At 41.4% G+C, this 19,613-nt stretch overlaps 1 protein-coding gene across 1 annotated transcript; it reads left to right on the top strand.

Moving 5' to 3' along the window:
• Nucleotides 1-5,368: 5,368 nt before the first annotated feature.
• LOC139456288 (zinc finger protein 93-like) lies at nt 5,369-19,502 on the top strand. The gene is made up of 7 exons (XM_071237909.1): nt 5,369-5,413; nt 7,244-7,290; nt 9,862-9,964; nt 10,638-10,714; nt 12,561-12,755; nt 16,611-16,866; nt 17,587-19,502. Exons 2-7 carry the CDS (start codon nt 7,279-7,281, stop codon nt 19,500-19,502), a joined length of 2,559 nt encoding a protein of 852 aa, XP_071094010.1. The 5' UTR covers nt 5,369-5,413; nt 7,244-7,278.
• Nucleotides 19,503-19,613: the final 111 nt, after the last annotated feature.

Raw genomic sequence — 19,613 nt, forward strand, 5'->3', positions numbered from 1 at the left:
TCAACATTACGAAATGCCCCGCCTGTCCGAAAATGAGCGTCTGCGAGCCATTGGTATGCTTGAAGCAGGATCGAGTCAACGTGATGTTGTAAGACAATTTAACGTCCACAGAAACACCATTTGGTGTTTATGGCAACGCTGGCAACAGACGAATGCAGTCAGAGACCATCCTCGGAGTGGCAGGCCACGCGTAACCAATAATCGACAAGACAACTGGATTCGAACAACACACCTACGAAATCGATACCAGCCAGCAACAGTGACTCCAAGAAGCATCCCTGGCATTCGACGAATATCGTCACAAACCGTACGTCGCCGCCTCAGATGTGCAGGGGTTGTCGCCAGAAGACCCGCCAGACGCCCCATTTTGACCGGAAACCACCAAGCACGTCTACAGTGGTCCAGACAGCGTCTACGCTGGACGGCTATGCAGTGGGGACAAATTCTATTCCCTGACGAGTCTCGTTTACACCTCAGCCACAGCGATTGACGGATTCGAGTGTACCGACGTCGAGGTGGGCGTTACGTCAATCATTGTGTCATGGAAGAAGATCGGTTCGGGGGCGGCAGCCTTATGGGTGGGATTACAGCAAGACAGAGGACCCGTTTGATAGCGGTAGAGGGAAATCTCAATGGACAGCGCTACCACGATGATATCATCGGCCCTGTTGTTCTACCGTTTTATGCGTCGTAATGGCCTAGGCATTACCTTCCAACATGACAACGCCCGGCCTCACATTGCTCGACTTGTTCAGGATTCTCTTCAACAAAACAACGTGAATGTCATCCCATGGCCGGCTCGCTCCCCTGATTACTCACCAATCGAGCACATGTGGGATGAAATGGATCGGCGCCTTCGACGTCAACCACGTGTTCCACAGACACTCCAGGAACGTCGAAACATGCTCCAGCAAATATGGACAGATATCCCACAGGACTTTGTGCGACGCCTGATCCATTCCATGAGACGAAGATGTGTTGCTTGCATCGCAACCAGAGGTGGACAAACGCGCTATTGATTTGTAAATTGACATTTTGGCATGTTCATGTTTTTATATGAAATCACGCATTTTCTAAAGTCAGTATGGAAAATTAAACCATTTGAACATTTACAGGAGTCTTTTATCTGCTGCAAACCGAAATTGTTTCAGATTTGGTATAAAACATAACTTCGCATTAAATCTTATTCAATTTCACAGGAAGTTTTGTTGTTGAGTATATATTTAATTATCTCTGTATCAATGTTTCTATGCTCTGACTGGCAATGCAAGGGCGGATCTAGCGGTTTTTAAAAGTGTGCGTGTGCGTGCGTGTGCATGTGTGTGTGTGTTGGTTTGGTTGGTTGGTTGGTTTGTTGTTTTACGCCGCACTCTGCAATATTCCAGCTATATGACGTCGGACTGTAAATAATTCTGGACCCGCCTATGGGTCATGGTTGGGTTTTTTATCCTTTATAATCTATATCTATTCGGCCAGCAGTATCATCTCATATGACAGGGGTAAACAAAAGATTTTCAATGTGAACATTACACAATTCCAATGTAAATAGAATAGAGCATCCGAGATTATAGGATTAAATTCCAAAACTTCTAAGTTGTTAAAAAGTGAAAATAGCGGGGGAAATGCAATAACATAATCAATTAAGCTCTTATCCAAACGTCAATTAAAAAGTATGAGTACATATTCTTACATAAATCTTACCGTTTATGTCCAAATTGATATTTCTGCTAGTATCTTGATTTCCCCTCGCTCTTGGTGCATTCAAATTATCCAAAACATATTTTGGGTCGAATTCAGTTCCCATTTCGTCCACATTAATTCCAAATTCTTTGGCAATATATTAATGAAGTGTACAATGATCTAGTAATTTACACGTTTTAGCGTTAAAATATCCCAAGTAAACTCACAAAGATACCTACATTTCCTTATTATCTCGAAAACTGTATTTCATTTTGTTGATCAATGTGACCATACGCCCTTTTTACTACCGGTATCCATAAAAGTGACTCATGCGCTTACGAAAGGCGCAACAGAGGTCGCGAACTAGTCTGCTATACATCCGGGTACTCACTGGGAAAAAAACTATAACAAAGGCAACAACCAGTCCCGTGGAATTGCGTTAGATCAGTGCCCCTTTAACTGAGAGACATACGAGGGGCGTTCAATAAGTTTTGCAACTTCAATATAAGACCAAGTCACAGAATATCTTTTGCACTATAAAATATATTATCAATATAATCTCCATTCACCTTAATACACTTATCCATTTGTCCTTCAAGAATTTAATACCACTTTTATAGAAATCCGTAGTTTGGCCCTCTAACCACGCCTTTATGTCCTCGTCATCCTGGAAGCGTCTTCCACGTAAGGCAGATTTCAGTTGCCGGAACAGGAAATAGTCAGTGGGGGCTAAGTCTGGGCTGTAGGGTGGGTGATTTAAAGGGGCACTGATCTAACGCAATTCCCGGGACTGGTTGTTGCCTCTGTTATTTTTTTTTCCCCGTGAGTACCCGGATGATACACAACGCAACTGAGCGTGACCAGAGACTGGGCTACCGTCTGCAAGGACAGCTAAATAAACTTGAAGGCTGGAGGCAATATTTGTTTTACGCATTTTTGCATAAAAACTGATTGGTTAACTGTGATCTATAAAGATTTCGACAAAGGGCGCATGCTAATTAATTTCTTCACCCTAAACAAACAGACAAAAAGAACAGCGGAGCTCATCGGATGTCGTCATTTGGAAATAGCCCAGATGGTTATTGTTTAATACTAAAGAAGTATCCATGCAGTGAAAGCATTTTCGGATTTCGGATTGCGTCGATAATACCATTAATACTCCCTTGTTGTCATCCACGTTTTCTCGTATAACCCTACACTTGTGTATTTGTCGTCATTCACTTGATGCTCAGTTAATGAATTTAATACAGGTACAATTAGTGGTAGCACCACTTAGATTGCCTGACAAAGGTTCTCATTTGGCTTTTATTGTGTCTGGGGTAATTATTCAATCTAAATCCAGGTTTGAAGTGAGGTGAAATGTGTGTTATGTAATATGCACGTGGCAGACCAGCAAGAGGTGAATGATCAGTTGATTTACTTTTTTTTTGAAAATCAACGGATCGTTCTAGTCATCAAAGGATTAACAGAAAATACGTTGATTGATTAATCACTGTAATCGTGCACAGTGGATATGTCAAAAGTGAGTGTTTACATGTCTAGGTTTACTAAAACAAAGGAATACACTCATATCATGGCGTGAAGTGCCAATGTAAAAACAACATACTTTGTTCAAAGGGTTAACTGATAATACGTTGATTGATTGATCATTGTTATCTATCACTCAATGGATTTTTTAGGAACCGAGGACGTTATGAAAATAGTTGTCACGTGGGCTTTCTCAGCCGACCCTTGAGACTTGATACCTATGTGAAACACCTGAAACAATACCAGTGATCAGTTCAGAAACGAACACGGGTTATAATATCCCGAAACGATATAGATCTTTTAAAATATTTGATTGTTACAGAGACACGTGACATCGAATAAGTTTCTTTGTACAGCTGCAGACGAGTGGGATATTTTGTTTCTCTGTGTGGATATTCACGGATACATTCCTCGAACAAGGAAGCTGCCTAAAATTTATACACATAAATTTGGTAGGTTGTAATTATGGTATTTGCATTTTGTTTTCCTTCATTTGAACCGATTCGTTGTTGTTTCTCTTCGTCTTGGTTGGGAAATACTTCAATGCGCGATAGACGTTGTTTTCACAGGTCTTTTCCTTTGTAAGCGGTATATATTACCGTCAATTTGTAAAATGTAATTCTCTCAGGCAATTTATAAAATGTGCAAATATTTCAGTCATTTTGACTAAAAAAATCTGTCTATATTGATTAAGACGATCAAAAGAGCCTACACACATCACAACAGATTATAATGTATGATTAGAAGCCAAACAACATAGAAATGTACTTTTCAACGTAACATTTTCAGTCTCTTGGTGATGACATTAAACATCCAAATGTTTGGAATTCGTTATCATAATAATACAGATGGAAATGTTTTTCAGTCACTTTGTAAAATAACTGAATATTTAGACGTTTAATAAATTTGAAATTGTAACACTATAAAAAAGGCAATACTCAGGTGAAATATTTACTTTGTGTTGCAAGTCAAAATAGTGTAAATGAAAATCGCAAAATTACCAAGCAAGTGACTTATCAAAACTTCGTCACCATCACCGATGCTACCCACAAAGATACCTACATTTCCTTATTATCTCGAAAACTGTATTTCATTTTGTTGATCAATCTGACCATACGCCCTTATTACTACCAATAAAAGTGACTAATGTGCTAACGAATTGCGCTGCAGAGATCGCGAACTAGTCTAGATTTCTGCTATACATCCGGGTACTCACTGGGAAAAAACAATAACAAAGGCAACAACCAGTCCCGGGGAATTGCGTTAGATCAGTGCCCCTTTAACTGTACAGCCCAGACTTAGCCCCCAGTGATATGGAGTAGGTTTTTCAATATTTTGATATTTCACTTACTTTTATCGTAACCTTTTGCAAATTAACACAATTTGTCATACATATATGTGATAAATCATGTATAAAAACAACCGAAAACATGGAAAATGTACTTTCAAGTAACTATTGAATCGCTGAAATGTGAAGCGAAAATGTCAAAAACAAAAACGAAAAGGTAAAAAAAGCGAAAATGTCAAAAACTAAAATGAAAATACAGAAAACTATTTCCACTGCGGTGATAATATCCTCCCCGCGGTAAATAGTTTTCACCGCGGTGGAAATAGTTTTCCAAAAGAATAAAATGGACGTGGACAACTAACGAAATGTATACGAGTTCAGCGTGTAGGAAATATATGTTTTGTTTGTTTGTTTGTTTGTTTGTTGTTTAACACCGCACTCACCAATATTCCAGCTATGAAGGCGGTCTGTAAATAAACGAGTCTGGACCATCCAATCCAGTGATTAATATCATGTGCATCGATCCACGCAATTGGGACCGATGACATGCATTAACCAAGTCAGCGGACCTGACCACCCGATCCCGTTAGTCGCCTTTTACGACAAGCATAGTCGCCTCTTACGACAAGGATGGAGACCTATTCTACCCCGAATCTTCACGGGTCAAGATTGGTTTGAAACACATGCAGGCATAGCACAGAGCAAATTTCACCACTCATTTTTTAAGTGACAGTCCGTGATATTAGAATTGTATTTACTGTCAAACACATAATTCCGCTTCCTTACTTTTAGACTATTTTGAGGCGTTTTATTAGAATTTTGTATTCGCCATATTGTGCTTCCCAGTTTTGACTTTAACCCAACCGCAGGAGTAAACACTGTCAAAGAGCTGTCTGTTGGCATATAGGGCGTGATTAGGTAAGATTGTCAATACAATTTCCACTTCTAATCTTCCATATAACGTGCACTAATTCGTTCGTTTAAGTTGCACTATGTCATGCAACACACATGCATGAAAGCCTATATGAAAGCAGATGCACAACAGTGCAGTGCAGACGCATCTTATATCACGATGAGTGTTGAGTGTATGGTCGCTCCTTGATGTCGGTATTGACCGTTTTATTGTTACGTTAATGTGTTTAGTATTGAAAGATACTTCAGAGCTCCAGATAGCTCCATGGTTTCAGACCTTTTGCCTCGTTCAGTATGTATGTTTTTGCTCACCAGCATCTGTACGACGGTCGCGTGTCAAAACGGCCCCAAGCTGAACTGGCCGAGATTGGTCAAAACGCCTGGAAAGAAAAAAGGGCTGTTGATGTCGGATGGTGCATGTCAATGCAGGCATGTGAATGACGATAAAGAATAAATTCATACTTCCTTCAGAAGTAATGCTTGTATACTTTATGCAATAACAGTTTTTCTATTAAAAAAAAAAAAAAAAGGCCGCCTCCATGGTCTAGTGGTAGAGCGCCGCCCGGAGAGCGGAAGGTCCGGGGTTCGATCCCCGACCGTGTCATACCAAAAGACGTTAAAAGATGGTACTTGTTGTTACCCTGTCTGGCGCTCGACATTAAGGGGCTAAAACAAGGACTGGTCGGCTCAGAGTCAGTATACTGTGTCTGAGTGGGGTATTCATGTTAAACTGCGGCATGGTATCTCAGTGAGCATCAGTCCGGACTAGTACAAGCAGCCACACACGCACACGTGCATGCACGTCGCTATATAAGTGCGATAATCTTGGATGCGACGTTAAACCCCATTTCACCTCACCTATTAAAAAAAAAGGAATACGTGTTTAAACACTTGTCTGGATAGTTTTGCAATTACAGGGATCAATCTAGGGTTCTAAACTAAGTGCCCTTGGCAAGCAAGTATCGCTCTTTTGTTCACCGTTGGGTATTTTTTAAGTCCTTATTTTCTTAAATTTAGAGATATTTTAGCATTGTAGTTTAACACTGCATCCAATACAATAATGTTAAACTAAGCATTGAGCCTCTTTCTTTGTATTGGTCCTGTTGTCATTGAAATACAAGTCATGTCTACAAAGACATAACATTAGTTAATTTTCTTGCAACACAAATAGGAAATGTTTAATTCCAATTTGGAAATTGTTACTGATATTTGATGTAGACTTGGAGCTGATCACAATGAGATCAATAACCATAAGACCACTTCAGTACCAGACAAGGGGTCAGTCCTCTTGCACAAAGACACAAAGTAATCTCCAGATGTTATCAGAGGGGGTAACTAATAGATTAACTTTTATGCTCTATTTGAGTTCCTGTTTTAGTTTTCTAAATTTTTGAAACAAATATATCACAATATACTTAATGCACACATCATTTGACCCCATTATTACCAGTTTGTTTGTTTGTTGTTTAACACCGCACTCAGCAATGTTACAGCTATATGACGGTGGTCTGTAAATATTCGAGTCTGGACCAGACAATCCAATGATTGACATCATGAGCATCGATCCACGCAATTAGGATACGATGCTATCATCAACCAAGTCAGCAAGCCTGTCCACCCAATCCCGTTAGTCGCCTTCTACGACAAGCATAGTCGCCTTTTACGGCAAGCATGGGTTGCTGAAGACCTATTCTTCCCTGGATCTTCACGGGTCCATTTGTACCAGTGATAAATAAGCTCATCTGACATTGTGTTGGCAGGTGTAAATTTCCAAGCTTTGATAGGATGCCTATTTTTCTATGAGTAGTAACATTTTTTCCAATCTTCTGATTACAGAGAAGGATTAACTTTGTTGACAAAGAGCTTTGAAGATGGACATAACTGTAAGTAACTGGTGCATTTGATACTCATCTGAGCATTACAATTTCTGAAATAAATGTGGTGAGAGAGTTTTCTCTGCTGTCGGTAATATCACAACCTATAGATTATTGAATCAGAACTTGGCAGTCGGGTAGGCTAGTGATTAAAGGGCAAGTTCACACGGAAATGAACCTATTTTTCTTGTACTTTTTCCACATTAAAAGTGTTAACCTAGAAGTGTCATAGGCAAAAATATATAAATATCACAATGAATTAACTTATTTTTGCATTAAATAATTGATTTATATTTTTCACATTTACCAAGTGTTCTATTTCCACAACAAAAACACCATGGCTTATGCCCCTTGCAATATGATGTCATTGGTGCAAATTGATAAACATTATGACGTCATCATGCTTTGTTAGAGCCGCTTCACGTGGTGTAGGTACAAGTGTGTGATTCTAGCATCTCAGATGCCAGCCAGCATAGTGTTATGCTGAGTCACCACTGCGCCGGAGTGTGTCGTAGGCCATGTTGTTTTACCGCAAACTGGTACTTGATATCTTTTGCGTTGAGAATAGACAGGGACCCAGTTGAATTGGCACCAATTACGTCATAATCTAAGGGGGATAACTCAGGCCTGTTTAGCTCGAAAAACGAAGGCCTCATAACGGCATAGCATTTTCACACTATTGTGAGCTTCCTACTTTCACTGTGAAAAAAATGAATGTATATTTTCAAACACAGATGCTTACTAATTCTAAAATTGCGTTTTGTTTAGAAAAAAAAAGAAAGTGATTTTTGCGTGTACACTTCCCCTTTAAAGCATTCGCTTGTCACGCTGAAGACCTGGCAATCTCATTAAAATCAGATCTTAGTTCTCGCTACCGCTAAACAAAGATCTGAGGACATCCCATTACGGGTCACGTCAGACCGACCTTGCGCGAACTTTGACCGACCTGTGTCTTCTTGAGTCATAGTGATTAGGGGGTCTCACTTGAAATCCGAGAATTTTACTCTTGTCACTGGGGTGACCACTGGGGTGGTCGGGTAGCCTAGTGGTTAAAGCGTTCATCTGGGCATTACAATTTCTGAAATAAATGTGGTGAGAGAGTTTTCTCACTGCTGTTGTTAATATCACAAGCTCTTGATAATTGAATCAGAACTTGGGCAGTCAGGTAGCCTAGTGGTTAAAGCGTTCGCTTGTCACCCCGAAGACCTGGGTTCGATTCCAACATGGGTACAATGTGTGAAGCCCATTTCTGGTGTCCCCTGCCGTGATATTGCTGGAATATTGCTAAAAGCGGCATAAAACCATACTCACTCATTGAACATACTCAGAAGACTTAAGTCTTTAATCATGATAATTATATTATTAGATGGGAATTTAGATTGAAGAAAATTCACCCACTGACACACTGAAGTTTAGTGTATTTCATGCCAAATAGACATGTTAGGTATGTCATGTATATGTGGCAAGCAGTCTACAATTTTAATCCATGAAACAGCCATACTTTTCTCAGTCCCTCTCTAAATGCAAATTAATTGTGTCCATTCTCAATTTGTACATACATAGGACACAATATTCTGGTTTCAGTGAAAGCCTGGAGATAACCCTGTGAAAAATCAGTGTTCATGATTTGGGACATCATTGATTGTACAGTGTATCTCCTTTCTGTTGGAGACCGCCTCCGTGGTCTAATGGTAGAGCGTCCGCCCAGAGAGTGGAAGGTCCGGGGTTCGATCCCCAGCCGCATCATACCCAAAGACGTTAAAAGATGGTACTTGTTGTTACCCTGTCTGGCGCTCGGCTATAAGGGGCTAAAACAAGGACTGGTTGGCCCGGAGACAGTATACTGTGTCTGAGTGGGGTATTCATGTTAAACTGCGGCATGGTATCTCAGCGTGCTAGCACTATAAATTGGCATCAGTCCGGACTAGTTCAAGCAGCCACACACACACACATATACATACACGTGCATGCTCATCGCTATATAAGTGCAATAATCTTGGACACGACGTTAGACCCCATTTCACCTCACCTTTCTATTTGATGCATATCTTGCACCCATTTACCACCAAAGAGCCATTTCAGAAGTTTCATCACTCCCTCTCTATCTATCTCCATCCCTCTTACCACTAGGGGGCACGGGGGGCCCAGTCGTCTAAGGCGCTGCGATTCGCTGTGCAGAGTTGCGCCCCTTGGGTACGCCAGAAACCTATGATTGTGGGTTCGAATTCCGGTTCGCCTTGATTATGTTTCTAGGTTTGTCAGCAGTATACCCATGCTTGTGGGTTTCACCGAAGTGGTAAACGTCTGTGACCTGCATCACTTCGGGCTTTCCTCCCACTTTAAGCTGACACGCCATGATATAAGTGGAATACTGTTAAAAGCGGTGTTAAACCCAACTCACTCACTCTCACCACTAACTTAGCACATGAGTCTTTTCTTATTGGACAGCTAATTTGTAGTGGCATGTCATTAAATACAGTTCAAAACCATGCAGTGGTAGCAAATGGGTCCTGAGTATTTATTAGAATAGAATGGGAGGTATGGACACCCAGATAATTGAGGATGGATGTGGGATTTCAGGTGAAACAGGAGCCATGTGGAGAAAGTCCGTCTCCTCCAGAGTGTGAGAGACTCCAGAATAACTACATGGAAGTTGAGGCACCAGGTGATGACCGTTTTCTGTGTAAGTAACATTTCTGTGTAAGTAACATTTCTGTGTAAGTAGCAGTTCTGTGTAAGTATTATTTCTGTGTAAGTAGCAGTTCTGTGTAAGTAGCTGTTCTGTGTAGGTAACATTTCCATGTCAGTAACATTTTTGTGTCAGTAGCATTTCATGAAAGTAACATTCGCATGAAAGTAACATTCGCATGAAAGTAACTTTCCCATGAAAGTAACATTTGCATGAAAGTAACATTTCCATGAAAGTAACATTCCCATGAAAGTAACATTCCCATGAAAGTAACATTCGCATGAAAGTAACATTTCCATGAAAGTAACATTCCCATGAAAGTAACATTTCCATGAAAGTAACATTCCCATGAAAGTAACATTTCCATGAAAGTAACATTCCCATGAAAGTAACATTTCCATGTCAGTAACATTCCCATGAAAGTAACATTCCCATGAAAGTAACATTTCTTTGTAAGTAACATGTAATGTGTTGAAGAAGGAGTGAGAACATTTGTGTTGCTGTAATGGCCGACTAACACACCTGGTATTCAGGTATAAGGTGACCGAAGTCACTGAATGGGAACTCCTATGTTGATTTCAGTTCCACCATCTTTATACATCCCACCTTCTAATAAAACATGATCATTTATAGCAAGCTAATACATTAACCCCTGTGTGTTCATCAGATTGCGAGGACTGCAACAAGGAGTATGAAGGGGACTGTTCAGTACACGGACCTCTTCTCATGGTGGCAGACACCCAGGTAGTCTCCATGTACACTGATGGATAATAATGGTCTTTTTAGAACGTACCAGTAGAAAACCTTATTAAAGCAGATCCAAGTGAGTGAAATTTTTTATCAGTATTTGTAAGTTATTCATAAATACAAATCACCAAAACGCACCATTTCAATGAATATGTGGGTATTCATGCACCTATTTCTCGCGAAATCGAAAATGCACGAACTGTCACAAACTGTAGTGGGTATAAAACTGTGGCCAATTCTAGGACCTACCACTCCTTGGTCAACAATGCCACGCCTAACTCAAATTCAGAGAAACCAGGCTATCGGACGTTTGGAAGCTGGAGAGTCTGTCCAAGATGTTGCCCGTCATTTCAACGTAAACATAACCAAAATTTACCGTCTTCTGCATCAATACAATACTACACAGACCACAGATCCTAGGGTCACCACACCTCGACAAGATCGGCAGATTACCCGTCAACACAAGCGACATCCGTTCCTAACTGCAAGTGAAAGTGCTTGACAGACCATAGGAACACATAATCGACACATTAGCCCTGGACACTGTGATCCGACGTCTCCGCTCCAACAACCTCAGATGTCGCCGACCAGCACGTCGTCCTGTTCTCCAACCACGGCATCGACAAGCACGACTTCAGTGGGCACAGGGTCATTGCAATTGGCATCATTGTGAGTGGAAGCGTGTCATCTTCACTGATGAAAGTCGCTTTTGTGTCTCCCATGCACACGGAAGAGTCAGAATTTGGCAGCGTAGAGGTGTTCGTTTCGCTGACAGAAACGTCGTGGAAAGGTATCCATGATGTGGACCTAGCGTCATGATATGGGCAGGGATTGGACTTAATGCGAGGCTTGGACCCATGTGCTTTCTGAATGTTGGTCAAGGTCGGGGACACGGCGTTACTGCTCAGTGGTATATCGAACAAGTGATCAGACCCCACGTTGTTTCATTTTTTGCACAACATCCACAACACATTTTCCAGCAGGACAACGCTCGTCCCCGTGTTGCCAGAGCTACCATGGCCTTTCTGCAACAACACAACATCCGTGTTCTACCGTGGCCAGCCCTGATCTGAATCCCATCGAACACTTGTGGGATGAGGTTCAAAGGCGTCTGCACAATGTGCGCCCAGTCCCTACAACTGCCGATGAACTATGCACAGCTGCTCTGGATGTGTGCAGGAGGATCCCTAGGGCCTTCACAAATCGTCTGATCCACTCAATGTACAGGAGATGTGTGGCAGTGATCAATGCTAATGGTGGTCACACCAGGTATTGACTGACATTTTGGGTATTGACCCGAAACTGTGTAAGCCCTTAACATTTGAAAAAAACAATTATGTCAAATGCTTTTTAATCCTTTAAACTGTCTTCAGTCAAATTTTTGTCAATCTAGCCCTATTAGTATTTCTTGTCTTTACTGTTGAAAATAAATAACATGTATACTGCATACTTGACTTGCATTTCTTTTGCATGTGAGTATATATTTGTTTTTGTCAAATACCACTGAATGCTATCTACTTGAGTGAAACCTTCTTGCTTATCGGCCAAATTTCCTGTAGATAAAGCAACTCCATTTTCAATTAGGACACATTCCATAACACCCTTATTTTGTGTATTGAATTATCAACTCAAATGAGCTTCTTTTAGAAACACCATTGCTAGGATCATTCCAACAAAGTTTCAGTGGTTTATGACAGAGGTGTCAGTGAGGGACAATGCTCCATAATTTGAGCACAACACTCCATTCACCTTGAAGGTGAGCAGACATTTGTTTGTCTAAGACAGTGGCAAGTATTGAACCTGAAGTATTGATAATGACTTCTCAAATGTGTTGATATTCCAGGAAACATTGGAAAATATTGACAGAGCTTGGAAAACTATGCCTGTTGGTCTGGAGATTGAGGAATCTGGGATTCCAGGAGCTGGTCTTGGAGTTTGGGCATCTCAGGACTTTGTTCCACGCACCTGCTTTGGGCCGTACGAGGGAGACTCCATCAAAGATGAGGACACTGCTCATGGATCAGGATACAGTTGGCAAGTATGTTTGGTGAATAGAAGATGCACAGGGATTTATCTGGACCTGCTCGGAAACCAATGTTTGGCCCCAAGGCTCTTGAAAATGAGATTTAAAAAATCACAATTTGAATTTTACAGTTTTCCAAGACCACAGAATTTACGAAAATATGGACATTTAAAAATCCACTTTTATCACATTTGTTTCCCAATTTGTCTGCCAAGGAGACATGGTTTGGGAGTCCTGGATATATCCCTCATACATACCTAATATCATCCAAATACGTTTTGAATAAATCCTGCGTCTCACTTCACTCCTGTGTGGATTCAGACTTGGCACTAGCATCTTGTGTAAGAGCCCAGTGAAGTTCAGGTCAGGTGGACAGGCTCTGTGAATCACCAGCTTGTGCTCCATTGTTCATGCTTTCAAGTTTCAGGTTTGCATGTGTAGCTGCTGTAAAATTTCCGAGTCCCATGATGGGATTCGAACCACGGACCTTCTGATCAGAAGTCGGAGGCCTTGTCCATATGACCAAAAAGGTTAACCCCGTCAGCAAGCTGACAATGTAAGGATGTCATCTGTGGGATGACTCCACGCACTGCTACATATGGATAAAGTGGATTATTGTGAGGCTTGATTTCTACAGTTGGAATAGTGTTCATTTTCCTTAAGACCAATTCTGTGGATTAGTAGACAGAGTGCGTGCCCAGAGCGAGGAAGGTCGACCCCCAGCTGCATCACATCTAAATATGTAAAGAAAATGGTACTTGTTGTTACCCTGCCTGGCGTTTGGCATTAAGGGATAAAACAAGGACTTGGAGTGAGGATTCTGTGTCTGAGTGGGGTATCCATGTTCAAATGCGGCATTGTATCTATCTTGAACACGACGTTAAACCCCATTTCACCTCACCTTCATTATCATTATGACCAAATTAATTTGAGACCGTAAGATATTAGAAGGGGGCACAGGTGGTCAAGTCGTCTAAGGCGCAGCAATTCGCTGTCCAGAGTTGCATCCCTTGGGCACGCCAGAAACCTATGATTGTGGATACGAATCCCGGTTCGCACCGATTATGTTTCTAGGTTTGTCAGCACCAGACCCGTGCTCGTGGGTTTCACCCAAGTGCTAAACGTCTAAGACCTGCATCACTTCGGGCTTTCCTCCCACATTAAGCTGACACGCCGCAATATAACTGGAATACTGTTAAAAGTTGCGTTGAACCCAACTCCCTCACTCCCTCACTAAGATATCAGATTCATCTAAATTACAATACATGACTTTTTGTACCTGTACGATGAAATCTAAAATTCTAAAATTCAGAACAGGTGTTAAATGTCTTTTGAACTATGAGCAAAGTATGAACACAATTCCTTTTGTCACATAGCATGCATACTCTTCAGATTATATTCAGACTCTTACTGTGTGTTCCGTTATTTCTCCTAGGTAGCATTTCTATTTCTATCACTATTGTGACACACTGAGATAGCAGCAACCCATTCTTGTCGTAAAAGGCGACTGTGCTTGTCGTAACAGGCAACTAGCGGGATCGGGTGGTCAGACTCGCTGACTTGGTTGATACATGTCATCATATCCCAATTGGGTGGATCAATGATGTCAATCACTGGATCGTCTGGTTCAGACTCTATTATTTACAGACTCCCGTCATATAGCTGGAATATTGCTGAGTGCAGCGTTAAACAGCAAACAGTTAGATAGTTTGTTTACCTGCCATTTTTAGCATTTTACATGCTAATCATTCACAAGACACTGGTGCACCTGGAGGCATGGATCTATGATGTCACATGTGATGCATTTTTGAGTGTGACTTCACACAACATAACAGTATGATTTTTTGTGCATCGAACCAATCTAATGTTTCTTGAATAGGAGTAGAAAGAATCACAAGTATTATGACAGCCTAGTTGGTGTCATAAGACAATCAATGTGTCAAAGTTAATTACCTATATTCTGACCATAGACTTTGTCTCCTTAAGGATTTTCTGACCATGCAAGTAATTATTAACATCCCTTAAGAAATAGAATTTCTCATGATTTACTCTCACTAGTCTTTGAGTCATCAAGATACAATCACCTTTCCTATTTCTGTTTATTATTTTACCCTAACACTTTGTACGTTTTCATTCCATGTCAATCAAAGAACTGGCAGATGTTTGTTGCCCCATTTTGCTTTATGGGTACCCAACAGTCCATGCTGCACAATATAACTGTGCATGTTGTTCTCCCCATGTGCTCAGAAAGACACGTCCTGGCAAGTCTGTCTCATGGATATGATGAGTCTATATGTCCAGTGTTCAGTGTTTGAAACCAAAACAATGAGTGGAACTTTTCTAGACATGTTAATCCATCAATGTGTGTCTTTGTTGTGCAAATATCTCTACTCTGGTTATAGTATCGGTGTTAAGCTGCAGCATGGGCACAGGTGGCCTAATCAACAAAGGCGCCACAATTCACTGTGCAGAGTTGTGTCCCTTGGGGGATGCCAGAAACATAATTGCTGGTTCGAATTACGGTTCACCCCGATTATGTTTCTAGGTTTGTGAGCACTATACCTGTGCTTGTGGGTTTCACCAAAGTGTTAAACGTCTGAGACCTGCATAACTTTGGAATTTCCTCCCACGTTAAGCTGACACGCCAAGAAATAACTGGAATACTGTTAACAGCAGTGTTAAATCCAGCTCACTCTAACTATCTCAGTTGTCTAGCACTGTAAAACCAGCAGTCTAGTGCGAGCAGCCACACACACAAATATGGCATGGGTGGCCCCGTTGTCATAGGCACTGCAAGTCATTGAGCAGAGTTGCATCTGAAACCGTGCCAGAAACCAATGATATTGCATCCCAATCTCAGATTCGCCCTAATTGTTTCTTGGTTTGTTTCCACTGAACATCTACGACCTGCATCAGTTTAGGCGTTCCTCCCAAACAGTGGCCGAAATAACTGCCTGCCCAAGGTTGGTCACCTTACTGTCAGGCTGCAGGAAATTTTCCTCCACCTGCCCGTTACTCTCACACCTCAACATAGACTTACGACTGTCATTGCACTATGATCGGTTTGTGGAACGTGGCCCTGGGTGCCACTGTACAAAGCAATCTTAGCACTGAGGTGATTGTTATTCTCATACTTTAACATTGACTTACGACTGTCATTGTATTATGATTGGCCCTGGGTGGCCCTGGGTGCCATTGTACTAGGCAATCTTAGTGCTAAGGTGAACGTTAGTCTCATACCTTAACAGAGACTATAAAATACCAGTTGTGCTAAGGTTGTTTTGTACAACGGCACCCAGGTCCATATCAGAGTCTGATGTTCAAGGACATGACTGAATGATGGAACATACACAATGACTTTGCCAGTAGCCAGTAGACATATGAATGAAACCTTCCCAGCACTACTATCAGTTAGTATTACACATTACAATATGGCTTATCTTGATCTTCCTTTTCCAGATATGTACCCAGGCTGCATGAAATTTTCCTCCACCTGCCCGAATGTCTGGCAGATAATTTTAAGACTACTTACATTTCAGTTTTATAATGACTTCTTGTGGACTTTCAACTGCTTGTTTGCATTATTTCAACTGAATCCAGATGCAATATGTCTCTTATTTTTGTGAGATTTTTTTCAATATCTATAATGTCGTAACTTTGAAGATGGACAGGTAACAATTGACTTGACTTGTTGGGATTTCAAAATATTTCAAATACTGCTCCCATATGAAGTTGATGGACTGAAATTCTGTTCAAAGCAGTGTAAACCCAGCTCACTCACTTTAACAGATTAGAATGTCTGCATTATAGCCACCTTGACCTGTCAAACAGATTTATTGTATCTGAGATTTCCTAATTCCATTTATTCAGATCCACACAGATGGACAACCTTCCCACTTTGTAGATGGCCAACACTGCCACACAGCCAACTGGATGAGATATGTCAACTGTCCTCGTACAGAGGAAGAACAGAACCTGACTGCATTTCAATACAATGGTCATATCTACTACAGAGCCTACAAGAAGATTGGTGTTGGTTGCGAGCTGCTTGTCTGGTATGGACACAAGTATGCAAGGAACCTTGGTATCGAGAGACAACTTACACTCCAAGAAGGGCAAACTGAAGGTAAAGACTTTTAGAATACTGCCATTAGAGAGGCAGCAGCATTGGTAGTGGAAAAAGGTGAACATTATCTTTCACCTTGTTCACTAATTTGATTATCTAAATTATCAATTCAAATGCAGTTGATAAAATATTGAATAAGACACAGATCACTTGTTTAGAGTAGTTTTTTACTGTTTTGTGTGTTTTCTAAGATAATTATGTCAATATCTCTTGTATTTTTGGTTTTGATTTAAACTATTTTTTACTTATAAAGGTCTGTGTGTTTTTAAAAAATTGTTTTGATTACATGTTGCACATATCAAGTTGTTGCCTGAAACTGGGCCCTAGGTGCCGTTGTACTGAGCAATCTTAACGCTAAGGTGATCGTTACTCTCATACCTTAATGTAGACTTACAACTGTCTTTGTACTACGATCGCTTTGTGGAATGGGGCCCTGGGTGCCGTAGTACAACGCAATCTTAGTGCTAAGGTGATCGTTACTCTCATACCATAACAGAGAATTTAAGATACCAGGCGTGGCGGTAAGGTTGTTTTGTACAACGGCACCCAGGTCCATATCAGAGATACTGACATACCAAGTCTGATGTTCAAGAACATGACTGAATGATGGAACATACACTTTGCCAGTAGCCAGTAGACGTATGATTGAAACCTTCCTAGCACTACTATCAGTTAGTATTAAACATTACAATATGGCTTATCTTGATCTTCCTTTTCCAGATATGTACCCATGTGACAGCTGTGATCTTGGGTTCTCATCTGTGGTTTTCTTGTGGAAACATCTGAACAAGATGCATGAAGGAAAACTGACGGCTCAGTTGAGGTTCATAGTTAACACTCAGGGTGTTAGCATCTGTGACTTTATTGAGAAGATAGAGAGCCATAAACAGAAGCATGACACTAAGGGCATTAACTTCAGTGACTTTACTGGGGAGATAAAGAGCCATAAGCAGAAGAGTGACACTAAGAACATTAACTTCAATGGGGAGATAGCAGTCCAGAAGCAAAAGAGTGACACTAAGGGCGTTAACTTCAGTGACTTTAGTAGGGATGTAGAGAGCCAGAAACAGAAGCATGACACTAAGGGCGTTAACTTCAGTGGGGAGATGGCAGTCCAGAAGAGTGGCACTAAGAGCGTTAACATCAGTGACATCAGTGGGGAGATAGAGGACCCAGAAGAGGACAGCAACAATGTCCTTAATGAGGACGGAAACACTGGAGGTAATGGAGCAGAAACAGCTAATCCCCAGAGACACAAACAGCATCAGAGTGGGCCACTCCTTGAGTGTGGTGAGCATGGGGAGGGATTCATTGCACCAAGTAAACTGCAGACACACATGACATGCCACACAGAAATCCAGCCTTTTCCATGTAAGGAGTGTGGGAAAACATTTACAAAGTCACGTGACCTGGCTAGACACATGAGACTTCATGGAGTAAAGTCTTATAAGTGCACCGAGTGTGAGAAAACATTTGTACAAGCAGCTTATTTGCAGAAACACATGAAGTATCACAATGGCGTCAGGTCACACAAGTGTAGTGAGTGTGGGAAAGCCTTTGTAGAAGCATCTGAGCTTCAAAGACACATGATGTGTCACACTGGAGACAGGCCATTTAAGTGCAGTGAGTGTGAGAAGGCATTTCGACAATCTGGTAGCCTTCAGATACACATGAGGAGCCACAGTGGCATCAAGCCTTATAAATGTAGCGAGTGTGGGATGGCATTTGTGGTGTCAGGTAGCTTGCACCAACACATGAGGTGTCACACAGGAGTCAGACCATATCAGTGTGGTGAGTGTGGGAAAGCATTTGCAAAATCGGGAAACCTGCAGACACACATGAGAAGCCACAGTGATGTCAAGGCTTATGAGTGTAGTGAATGTGGGAAGGCATTCGTAGGATCAAGTAGCTTGAAGAAACACATGAGGCGTCACACAGGAGTCAAGCCTTACAAGTGTGGGGAGTGTGGGAAATCATTCACAGATTCATGTAGCCTGAAGCAACATATGATACGTCACACGGGAGTCAAGCTTTATAAGTGTACTGATTGTGGGAAATCATTTACACAGTCAAGTGAATTGAAGCAACACATGAGGTGTCACAGTGGTGACAAGCCTTACAAGTGTGGTGAGTGTGGGAAGGCATTTACGGGGTCATGTGACCTGAAGCAACACATGAGGTGTCACAGTGGTGACAAGCCTTACAAGTGTTTAGAGTGTGGGAAGGCATTTACACAATCAGGTAACCTCAACATGCACTTGAGATGTCACAGTGGCGTCAAGCCTTATAAGTGTAGTGAGTGTGGGAAAGAATTTACGCAATCAGGTAACCTCAAGATGCACATGAGATGTCACAGTGGCGTCAAGCCTTTTAAGTGTAGTGAGTGTGGGAAAGAATTTACACGATCAGGTACCCTTAAGAAGCATTTGAGATGTCACAGTGGTGTCAAGCCTTATAGGTGTAGTGAGTGTGGGAAAGAATTTACACAATCGGGTAACCTCAAGATGCACATGACATGTCACAGTGGTGTCAAGCCTTTTAAGTGTAGTGAGTGTGGGAAAGAATTTACACGATCAGGTACCCTTAAGAAGCACTTGAGATGTCACAATAGCATTAAACCTAATCAAAGTAACTAGTATGGGGAGGCGTTTTCACAATCAGGTTCCTTCAGAGACCTAGGAGTGTTCACGGTCGGTATCACATCACACAAGTGACCTTCAGGCACATGTGCAATGTCACTGTGGTGT

This window comes from Haliotis cracherodii, unplaced genomic scaffold (assembly GCF_022045235.1).
Source record: "Haliotis cracherodii isolate W230 unplaced genomic scaffold, xgHalCrac1.p SCAF_11, whole genome shotgun sequence".
NCBI lineage: Eukaryota > Metazoa > Mollusca > Gastropoda > Lepetellida > Haliotidae > Haliotis > Haliotis cracherodii.

What these genes read in the sequence shown, in the direction of transcription:
- LOC139456288 (XM_071237909.1), top strand. An exon ending in AGGTGATGACCGTTTTCTGT is followed by an intron (nt 9,965 to 10,637) that starts GTAAGTAACATT and finishes TGTGTTCATCAG; the next exon opens with ATTGCGAGGACTGCAACAAG. An exon ending in GATCAGGATACAGTTGGCAA is followed by an intron (nt 12,756 to 16,610) that starts GTATGTTTGGTG and finishes CCATTTATTCAG; the next exon opens with ATCCACACAGATGGACAACC.